The 11,595-nt window shown below is 36.1% G+C and overlaps 1 protein-coding gene across 1 annotated transcript; it reads right to left on the reverse strand.

Annotated features, from left to right (window-relative positions):
* Positions 1-2,708: 2,708 nt before the first annotated feature.
* Positions 2,709-3,881, reverse strand: LOC106778805 (protein EXORDIUM). Its single transcript, XM_014666800.2, has one exon. It carries the CDS (start codon positions 3,797-3,799, stop codon positions 2,867-2,869), a length of 933 nt encoding a protein of 310 aa, XP_014522286.1. The 5' UTR covers positions 3,800-3,881; the 3' UTR covers positions 2,709-2,866.
* Between the last annotated feature and the right edge of the window lie 7,714 nt (positions 3,882-11,595).

Below are 11,595 nucleotides of genomic sequence, written 5' to 3' on the forward strand. Positions count from 1 at the left end.
AAATGGCCTCAAATTGTTGTACCCTTCAATTAGTTAGTTCTTCAAAAATTCACTTACCAACACCCTTTTTATGCTTAAAACTCAAGTAACTGACTCTTTTTCAATTTCACTCCTTTTGTTTCCATTTCAAACCGTCAAATATCTTCATCATACACAATCACTAGTACAAAAACAGTGTATAACGTCACACTTTCAACGTACAACCACTCAATAGCCAACGTTAAAATGACCGGTGGCATTTTTGTAAATAAATGCAATCATTAACGTCGTTTAGAATTGTAATTCAACGTAAAATGATATAAAACATTGAATTCCCCAATGTTAGACGTCAAAAGGTTAGTGAATTCAATAAAAATTTGAGCAGGATATTGAAAATTCATTCACTTTATCTTAGCACGCGAGACCCCCTTCTATGCTCAATCTTTTCTCGAACGAAGTTTGACAATCATCACATGTAATCTTTCTTTCATTTGATACAAATGCATGTTAATTAAATACTTTAGGTATGATTTTTGTTTGTTTTGACCGATTATTTTCTAGTTTTTGTCCTTCATAGGCGCATTCAGCTTTCTCTCTCACTTGTGACAACACTTTATTCCGATGAACCAAAATTATTTTTCATTTTGAAGAACTTATTTGTTGAACTCGTTTGTTATTTTTTTTTGTTGAACTTGTTTTTTGTTGTTTGGTTGAACTTGTTTGTTGTTGTTGTTTGATTGAACTTGTTTGTTGTTTGTTATTGTTGTTTGTTGTTGATACTATATTACGTGTTCACAGTTCATGCTTTGCAAAATACCAAAAACTAACATTTGTTTTTCTACTTTTCAGGTCTCACAGAGTTGTAAAAAAGGATAATAATTAATTAAAAAAATTAAAAAAAAATTATTAGCGTCGTGTATTGATAAAATTCGATGTTAAATTTAACGTCGCATATTGACAAAAATTCATTTTTAAATTTAACGTCAAATTTTTTAAATTTGACATCAATTTAACGTCTCCCAATATGGCGTCGTTCTTGAATTCGACGTGAAAGGCCTAAAATATTCGACGTTGTACGCTGTTTTTGTACTAGCAAATCAAAACTACAACAACATTTAAACATTCAATATCAAGCATTCAAACATCATTTAATCATTTATCATCATGACGAAAAATAGTAGAAACATACTTATAAATTATTACTCAAATCAATTTATCATTCAATTAGACCATCAGTTTCACACTATAAACATAATCTATAATGTTCAGCTTCCTTAACCTTGCCATAAATTTTCCAACTCAAAGAAACGTTCTGTCGATTGCTTGAAACGCTAGAAATCTCTAGACGAGCCTACAAGACACCAAATTGGAAATAGACAGAGTCCTTAGAACTTTAGGTGAACCAAGAATGACTAGAAGAAGCATGATTACACATGAAACAGTACTAGATTAGTCTAAAACAGGTTTAGGGACGGAAGAGGAAAAATGAGTCGAAACTTAGTTGCTCTATTCTTGAAATTGATCAACTAGATTTGTAGGCCTTGACGCCGTGATCGTAAAGATACCTTCTAATCATCAAATAGATGACTTAGGAGCAATAACACTTAGAGAGAAGGTGGAGGACTCTAGAAAAGTAGTTTCTAGAGAGGTGATGTGTTTTAAAATAATTAAACTCGTTTATAACAAATCATTTTATACTAAAACCTTTTAATATTAAAATAATGGAGTCTCATTATTTTTAACTCACTACCACTTCAAGAATATCATTTTCCAAGTCTTCACACAATAAATTATTGGTATCAAAGGAATATTTATTATTGTATCTTTAGTAAACATGCTAGCAACATTACATCTATTATTGTACATGTAATTTACATATACACAGGAATTTTTGCTTACAAAAGGAATAGACAAATAATTGAGAAGGTTAGGAATGTTGCTTATAAGATTTTGCAAAACTTCAAAGTTTTAGAATGATCTTAAACAATAATACTTCCTTCTATCTCAGAAAACAAATGAATTTGGTTTTATAATGCTATATGACAAGATTGTGAAAGTTCGTATGATTAATAAAAATGGGAAGGAGATTTCGAAGGTTTTGGTGCATTGAGATTCATTGGTTGATGTTAACAACTCTGGGAAAGATTTAGATGAGATAAAGAGCTTACTCATAAATCAACCTTAAGGACAATGTTGTTATAAAAGGGGAGTTATGTAACCAACACAAAGGAAGGTTATGTATTGATAGAGAAAAATGGCTTCGTATTAAGAGATCAAAAGAGCAAAGAACACATAAGTGCACATGTGAAAAAAGGAAAAATATTAAATATTATATAAAGGATTGACATCACTATTGGGTCTAACCAAGGGTTTACTGGAGATATATACAAACACCAATGAGATATGATTCAAACCATATAAGGAATTGACATCACTCTCTATCCAAAACTTTAAGACAATGTCATCTTTATATAGTTCTCTAATTTCTAATCTGTACCTATCTCACGTGAAACTTAAAATGGTACTTGGATTCCAAATAAACTTAACATCATCTTTGGGAAGCTCCACAAAATCTGACTGACCATAACATTATTTTTGTCGAGAACATCAATTCAGCTCGGAATCACGGTGACCAAGGTATTACTATTTTAATTATTTCCTTGTCTCAATACTCGACATTTTTATATATCACTAATACATTCGTTTAATTTGAAAACCGAAAGAGATGATTGGTATCAAAATAATATCTTTTATTGTATATTTAATAAAAATGCTAACAACATTACATGTACATATAGGAAATTTTTCTTACAAAAGGAATGAACAAATAAAAGAATCTCTGGTATTGACTAAAAGCTAAACGTAGATGACACGTTGAGCGGCGGTTTTAGACGATGGTGGAACAGGCAGAGGTTTTAGGGTCGACGAGAGCGGGCAAGAGATACTTCCTTCCGTTGACCCCATTGGCATTGTAGCTGGCACCGGTTGTGGGGTCCACCAAGAGGTTCCCTGCATAACCAGGGTAGGCGCCCTTACCGTAGATGCCGGTGCAGGCGGAGGCGGCTTCCAGCGGAGCCTCTTTGGGTCCCTGGAAGTAGCCGTTCCCGAAAGGGTTAGTCACAGTGCCAGCCAAGAGGCTAGCCACGTTGATCACCATGCCGTCAATGCCAACATCGTTGTTGGGTGCAACCAGAGCTGGGTTCTGGGGACCGTATATGGGTTGGTGGAAAGGCCAAGCGCATTGCCCCGGGCACTGGGTTTCAGAGTTACCGACCCAGATGTAAGCGAATTTGTACCTCTTTCCGTTGATGCGCGCCCCCACGGAGGACCCGTGAGTCCCACACCTACTGGAGCAGAACCCTTCCACTGCAACGTCAGAGGAGGTGAGAACAACGTTGATAGCATTTCTCTGTGGACCCTTGGATGAGAGTTTCACGATTTGATCGGTGGTGAGTGATTTGCCGAAGGAGTAGTTTTCATCGAGGATTTGGGAACCCAGAGAGAGGGCGAGTTTGGGGGATGGGGTTTTGTAGTACTTTTCAGTGGCTTTCCACCACGTCTGAACCGATGGTTGGGGCGTGACGGGTTTGGGAGATGAAAGGGAGGTTATGAAGTCAGTGAGTATGGCTTTCTGGGAAGGCTTGAATTTGCCATACCAAATGAGATTGACGGAGATTTTGCCTGTGAGGAGAGGTCCTCTGTGGTATTGGAACTTCAGTTGGGGCTCTGACTCAGTGAGTTTCCTAGCTGAACTGAAACGAAGAATTGAAACAGCCAGAAAAAAGCTAAGGAGAAAGCTTAAGGATGTAAAAGAGGCCATTTTGAATTTTGTAGAGAGAGGAAATGAATTGGTAGAAGAGTGAGAAATGATCTGAAGTGATGGAAAGAGAGAGGTGGTAGTAGAGATATTTATAGTATTATGAGATACGTTTTTGAAGGGACAAAAGCGTAATGGTGAAGTGAAGTGTTATAAAAGATGGTGAGAGGAGCGGAGTTAAGTGGTGGAGGTGGCAGCTTGAAAACGCGTTTCTGTTCTGCCATAATTAAGCAAATTGTGGGACAAGGTTTTTGTATGGTCGCGAAGTTAGTTAGGCGGAGACAGTGCATGTATAGCTAAGTGGAGCATAAGCAACTGTAATAAACAGCTGTTATAAGGGACAAATAGACAAACCCGTGTTCATTTGTAATTTGTGAAAGGCAAGATCCGTCTTTTTTATTTTATTTTTATTTTTTTTATAGGAAAAGTCTGATTGGTTGAGATGGAATACATTGACTCTAAAAAGATTGCTCTCTTGCTCAAGTGTGCTAGAAATTTATCTATTAGAGTCTGTCGTGCAAAATTGACAAAGATACAAATCACTTCTAATAGACCCGTGATAGATGAGAATTGTTTCTTATTCAGATTAAGCATTCAAATTATAGTCCTTAAAGGCAAGTGACTTCCTTACAAATATTTTATACATTAAAATAGTCACCTAACGTTTATAAATACTTGATTTAAAGAATTCAACTTATTTTTTAATGTTTTTAAATGTTTCGATTATGGTCTCCTAATAATATGTTAACAATGTTGTCCCCCAGCTCATCAAAGGGAGTAAGAGACTTGGGCTCGAATCCAAGGGTGAGCCCAAGAATGTAGAATTTTGGAAACTATATTATAAGGGAGTTACAGGTTCTCTGAGAAATTATTCCTTTGATAGTGTCTTATTTTCCTAAAATAATTGTCACTTTATATTTTGTATATATACGTTGATATTAAATGCAACTTTATGTTGATAAAAATATTTGTATTTTTATATATTTGAGGGAAAATTCGTCACAAATAGTAAATTAATATTTAAAATATATTTGTGAATAGTGGATAATTTAGTATTTATTTTTTAACAGAGGTCGAGTATTATATTACTTATATAAGGTATTTGTCACTTCTTAACTGAATTATATTTTTATTTTCTATTAGGTTATCTTCTTTTAAGTTTTTGTTATGTATGTACTTCTATTTTTTGTCTCTTTGTGCGTCTCTCTTTATGTTGTCCAAGACTCATTGTGTCTCTACAATTGTTTTAATTTTGTGCATTCGAATGTTGTTCCTTCCTGGCTTGGGTCATTTGGTCACTCTTTGTGGAGCATTTTGTCTCTCTTTGTCTCGTGCATTGTCTGTGTTTACCCATTTTTTCCTTTTTCATCGTGTGACCATGGTTTCGTTGGCGGTATTGAAAAAGATTGTGGAAGTTTGTTGATTTTTGCGTCGATCGTCATTGGCGGTATTTTCCTCGTTTTGTAAGTTTTTAGCTTTTCTCACCCATTTTCGTTGGCGGTATATCTCCAAAGGTTTGGGCTTTTCGCACACACCGTCCAGGTTGGTATCACCATTACACTGAATAGTTGATGTATTTCGTTGTTTATACCTTGAGCATGAAAGTTTGTATATTGTACCCTTGGTGAAAGTTTTTTATATGTATTGAAATGTTTAATGCTGTAAGTTAACTATTATTTTTCATAAGTCGATTGAATTTTCTTACCACCATAGACATCAGTTCATTGTTGTCCATTTCAGCATTTGAATCATCCTCTGATTGTGCAATATTTGAGGCTTTCTTGCTTGTGACTTTCAATGCTATGCACTTTTTCTCTTCAATCTCTTCCTCATCTTTCAATCTTCCAAGTTCTAGCTCATTGTCTCTTAGTTTCCCGAACAAGGTAGTCATGTTCATGCTAGTTAAATCCTTGGATTCAGATATTGTTGTGACTTTTGATTGCTAGTTTTTGTTCAGACTTTTGAGAATTTATGTTGATCTCCTTTTTGACAAAAACTTTTCCAAGAGCCATTAAATGGTTGACAATGTGAGTGAACCTCTTCTGAACTTCATATATTGTTTCACTAATCTTCATTTTGAAAAGTTCGTACTCTTGAATCAAAGAATTCTTTCTGGCTCTCTTGACTTCATCAGTGCCTTCATGTGTAACTTCCAAGACATCCAACATTTCCTTAGCAGTTTTGCATTGAGATATCCTGAAAAATTCATCAACTGTTAGTGTAAAGGCAATAATATTTCTAGCTTTAACATCATATTGTGCTTTTATATTTTCATCTTGAGACCACTTAGAAAAATTTTTCAAAACAGTTCTTCCATTGACAATGTGAGTTGGCTCAAAAGGACCATTTATTGTTGCATTCCAAATACCTCTATCCATGGATTCAAGAAAAATTTGCATTCGAATTTTCCAAAAAGGATAGTTTTCACCCATAAACAGTGGTGGTCTGTTTGTAGATGCACCTTCACCAAAGGATTGAAAACTCGAAGCCATTTCCAGAATATAGTCGATTAAAAGAAAATAGAAGTCGACTAGTTTTTCAAATATCTTATGAAAATCAGCTCTGGTACCAATTGTTGAAAAAAAAAATGGCTTAGTTTCAACACCAAGCGGGGGGTGAATTGGTGAGGTTCAAAAATCAGTTTTTTTAAAATGTTTTTCGCAAAGTATAAATCTTTCAAAAGTTTCTTGAATCTCAAGGAAAAAGATAAATCAGTGTAGCGGAAATAAAGTTGACTACGCAGAAAGTAAAGTCGACTTCAAGTAAAAAGTTCAGGGATAGAGAAAATCAAATACACTTTTTTATATTGGTTCGGCCAAACTACCTACATCCAGTGTCCTTCATGTACCCGGAAGCAAATGCACTATAATGCTCAAGGTTTTTACAACAAGGTTTCTATAGAGACCTCCATGTCAAAATATAAAACACCTCTCTAACCCTCTAACCAAAATATAGGCATACAACACCCAAAGAACAACAAGATATCCCCTCTCCTGTAGTCTTTGTCAACTTTGAACAATCCTCAAAGTTATCCTTGAACACGGCACGTCCTCTTCCTATAGTCACAACAGAGCAGTGATGGGTGTCACACCCCATACAAATTTGATGTGCATTAAGAATGTAGTATAGACTAGGAAGTGACTCTTAGGTCATCTCCCAAGGACCAAATGCGGTTCCAGTCTTAGGTCTAACACGTAGTGGGGTGTTCAAAAGTGTTTTTGTGAATAGAAATTAACTAAATTTAAACTGGAAATTAAATACAACCAAACACAATTGAAAACATTGAAATAAATGAACAAAGCATGAAGACCGAACGGTCCTACAGGTGACTGAATGGTACTACATTGAGACCGAATGATCTCTAAAGCAAGTGGGGAAATTGGAAATGCAGGAAGATAAAGAAACCAAACAGAATAAAAATCATAGTGAACGAAAACAATAAACCGAACATAACAGACAACATGGAAACAGTAAATCAAACAGTCCTAAAGCAACAGATAATAAAGAAACACTTGACTAAAATCGAAATGCACATTCCAGTGAGAATAAAGCTTAAAAACAACGTTAGCAAGAACAAAGCTTCAAGTTGCTTGAACCAATTAAAATGCAAGGCTGAAAACTTTTAAAATTCAACGTGAGCTATGAAGTAAAAATGTTGAAATGGACATTGAAAACCGTGAATGCTTTTCAAAAGAAAGAAAAATCCCAACAATGAATGCACTGCATCTCTTCTAAAAAAAAATAAAAATCAGGCGTGACACCTCTAGCCAACAATCACAACGCGTGTCCTCTTCTCCAAAGTGTGTGTCACCAACAGCTTTCTCCAACTAAAATGAATAAGCCTTGCTCTCCTAAATGAAGTCAGAGCATCTAATTGAATGAAGAAGAAAAACAAATTGAAAGCGTAACTTTCTTCCAGCAGCACAAAAATCAGCACTCAGGCCGTGTGATAAGTGATAACGATGTAAAAACTGTTATTTTCATACTTAAATTTGATAGTAAAACACACCCTTTGTGGCTTAGAATGAGCTTTAAATCAAGTAAAACACTTAGTTGAGTCTCTTGAGAGTCAAAAGTTGGTTTTAACGATATTATGCTTGTTTTGCAGGGTTTTTAGATGAATTGAAGATGGAAGTGAAGTATGGTGGACTTAGACCCATGAAAGAAGGAGAAAAATGATGAAAAGAAGGGTCAAGTAAGTCGCTGAGCGCTAGAATGGTCCGTTGAGCGCTCAGAGCGATTAGAGGGAAACCGCTCAGCGGCAAAACTAACCGCTGAGCGGTCAGAGCGGCTAGAGGCAAACCGCTGAGCGATCAAATTAGGCGCTTGGGCGGTTGTCTGTTCTTTTAGTTAGATTCTGTAAATCTTTCTGTTATCTATCTATTATTTTTTTTGGGCTTATATATAGCCCCAGTGCGAATTAGATAGGGATTCTTTCGGCAGAGAGAACGTCCAGAGCTATTCCACACACCTTAGAGGAGTTTCCTTGGATGCTTAGGCTCCATTCAACCAAGTTTAGGGTTATGTCAATGGTGAACTAAACCCTTTGTTGTTGGGGAACAATGTAATCTTTTGAAACTCTCATATATATTGAAATTCTTATTTACTTCATATGCTTGTCATATACTTATTTATCAATTGTCGGGTTCTCATTTGTTCTCAATGCTTTTATTGTTTAACTCATTCAGTAAATGTTGTTTGTCTTTATCGATATGGGGACGTACGGTAATNTCATGAACTGGTGGGAAATTCCTTGATTATGCCAATATCGCCTAGGGATAGGGGTAGGACGGTCAATTGTAATTTCTTCAGAGCGCATTGCATTATTAGTTACTAGGGGAGGCTAGGGAAAGCAAGACGGTAATTAGTAATAGGCTCTTTTCACCAAGGAATTGGGTTAAGGGTATTTGAGAAAGTATGCATGTCAATTAGATAAATAAGTGAAGTAAAATAGAAGAGTAGATATATGAGAGTGGATAAGATGAAATTGTAAACCCCAACAACACCATTCATCCATAGTTCTCAAAAACCAATTGAATCAATTGCATTGCATGTTTATTTTTGTTCTTTACATACAACCACCAATATTATTCTCTTCTCAAGTCTTACACGATTAGGTTACATGAAAGTTAAGGCCTAAGAGTCCTTTGTGAAAACGATACTCGGACTTACCTGTTTATATTACTTGATAACGATCTGGTACACTTGCCAGGGACTTAACAAGTTTTTGGCGCCGTTGCCGGGGACTCGTGGTTTAACTTATCTAGTAGTGTAACTGATTAAGTTTGACTTGATTGTATATCTTTTTATCTTTTTATCTTTTTGTTGTTTTTTATTTTTATAAAATATAAAAAGTGCTACTAGGGTTTGTGTTTCTTGTGCATGCAATAGGAGACGAGACATACTAGGAGCAAGAAAAATACACAACCTCTTCTTGAAGGCTTAAGCAAAACAAGAGGGAGAAGGAGAGTCAGACGCCCATCTAGGGATTTGTTTCCTTCACCTGACAGATTACTATCACCTTCACCAGATAGAAGAACAAAGGAGATGGATGAAAGAACTCCTCCAAGACGCACTCTTGCAGACCAATCAGATACGGTTGGCCCTTTCCAACTTAGCAGCATGGTCATGCCTGCGGATCAAACGACTAACATGGTGATGAATCCAACACTTATACACCTAGTGCAGAGCAAACAATTTCATGGCCTGTTAAATGAGAATCCCTATGATCATTTGACAACATTTAGTGAAATATGCAATACAGTGAAGATGGCAGGTGTATCAGATGAAAGAGTAAGGCTTAGCTTGTTTCCATTCTCATTGGAAGGCAATGCTAAGACGTGGCTCAATTCCTTTCTTGAAGGAACATTTACAACTCGGGAAGTTGTGGCTAGAACATTTGTCAACAAATATTTTCCACAATCTAAAGTTACTCAAGGAAAGCTGCAGATCTCATCATTTAAACAAGGCATGGAAGAATCTCTAAGTCAAGCATGGGAGCGATTCAAAGGATTACTCAGAAAAACACCAGTTCACGGATTTGACAAGACAACCATTGTTCTTGCCTACCTTGGTGGACTGAATATGCAGTCTAAGATGATGTTGGACGCCTCAGCTAGAGGTGATATTAAAAAGAAGACTGAGGATGAAGCCTATGACTTGATAGAGAGAATGGAAGCTAATGGTCAAGAAGCATATAGTGAAAGGGGCACACCAACACAACAGAGAGGAGTCTTACACTTACCTGTAAATGATGCAATGCTAGCTCAAAATCATCTTTTGACCCAAAAGCTAGATACATTGACAAAGATCCTCTCACAACTTCCAAAGGAGCTTCGTAATGTTTCTCAAGCTCAGCAGCTATGTGATCTTTGTGGTGGAGACCATATTAATGGTCAATGTGCTATACCTGAGGAGATGCAGCAGGAAGCTAACTATATGGGGAACCAATACCAGTTTAGACAAGGGAATTTCAACCAAGGCAATCCTAGCCAGGGTTGGAAGAATCATCCAAGTATTGGCCAACAACAGAATAACCCATCAGGACAACAAGGAGGCTTCAGCAGCAACAATCTTCTCCGTTGTGGCAGCAAATAAATCAATTGAATGTTAGAGATTTTTCTAATAGATTTGATAAATTTGTGAAGGATTATCATGTTCAACATTCAAGTGATCAAGCTATTTTTAGATCATTAGAAATACAACTTGGTCAACTGTAAAAAAGGATTGAGGTCACAGAGAAGAATCAAGCTAGGGTTAATACTGAGGTTAATCCTAAGGAGGAATGTCGAGCTGTTGTAGTAAGGGAAAAAAGAAAAGAAGAGGAAGAAGTGATTGAGATTAGCAGTGATGAAGAAGAGGTAAGTGAGAATGANGAGNTTGGTGAAGAAGAGAAAGAAGAAGAGGGATTGGAAGAAGTTGAGAAAAGAAGAGATAGTCACAATGGGCAGATGAGAGAAATATTTAGACATGTGACTATGGTTCCTTTAGAAGAAAGTCATCCTCAAATTCCTGTTTATTCTATGAAAATTAATTATTACCTTGGAGAGGTGATAGACCTTGACGTAGAAGAGGAAGAACAAGAACTATTTGTGCAGTCAAGAAAGAAACATCATCCACCTAAGATGAAAGACCTAGGATTGTTAACTCTTCCTTGCATAATAAATGATGTGGATATAGGAAGAGCAATGATTGACTCTGGGTCTAGCATAAATTTAATGCCCTTAAATTACTTGAAGAAAATTAAAGGGTTAGTGTTAAAGCTAGCAAACACTACTATAACAGTTGTAGATGGTTCTGTTAAGAAAACAGCTGGTAAGGTGGAAGATGCAATTGTCCGTATTGAGGAGTTGGAATTCTTGATTGATTTTATAGTTGTGGACATGGAGAATGAAGGAAGGATTCCATTAATTTTAGGAAGACCTTTTATGAGGACTTCCAGAATGGCAATGTGTATCCATGATGGAATAGTAAATTTGAAAGATCAAGAATTTGTGTTAATGTATAATTGCTCCAAAGGAAGGAAAGTGAAAATAAAGGAGAGGGACAGACATAAGAAGTCAAGAAGAGAAGCTGCACTAAAAGACAACACAACAGGTACTAATTCTAATAGTTGTAATGTTTTGTAGGTACTTGAAGAATAGGAGGTTGACAAAGGAAGCATTATCCACACTGAATATACACCACTTCCAATAGGAACACAAGTAAGATTCAAGGACAAGAAGTGGCTTGTGATTAAAAATCGAGAAGATGGCAAAGTGAACATTAGGAAACCATTCACAAGAGCCATAAAGAAAGTG

The sequence above is a fragment of the Vigna radiata genome, unplaced genomic scaffold, assembly GCF_000741045.1.
Source record: "Vigna radiata var. radiata cultivar VC1973A unplaced genomic scaffold, Vradiata_ver6 scaffold_187, whole genome shotgun sequence".
Taxonomy (NCBI): Eukaryota; Viridiplantae; Streptophyta; class Magnoliopsida; order Fabales; family Fabaceae; genus Vigna; species Vigna radiata.

Bases quoted from the DNA above. Each gene is read 5' to 3' on its own strand.
- LOC106778805 (XM_014666800.2), bottom strand. From the start codon at position 3,799: ATGGCCTCTTTTACATCCTTAAGCTTTCTCCTTAGCTTTTTTCTGGCT.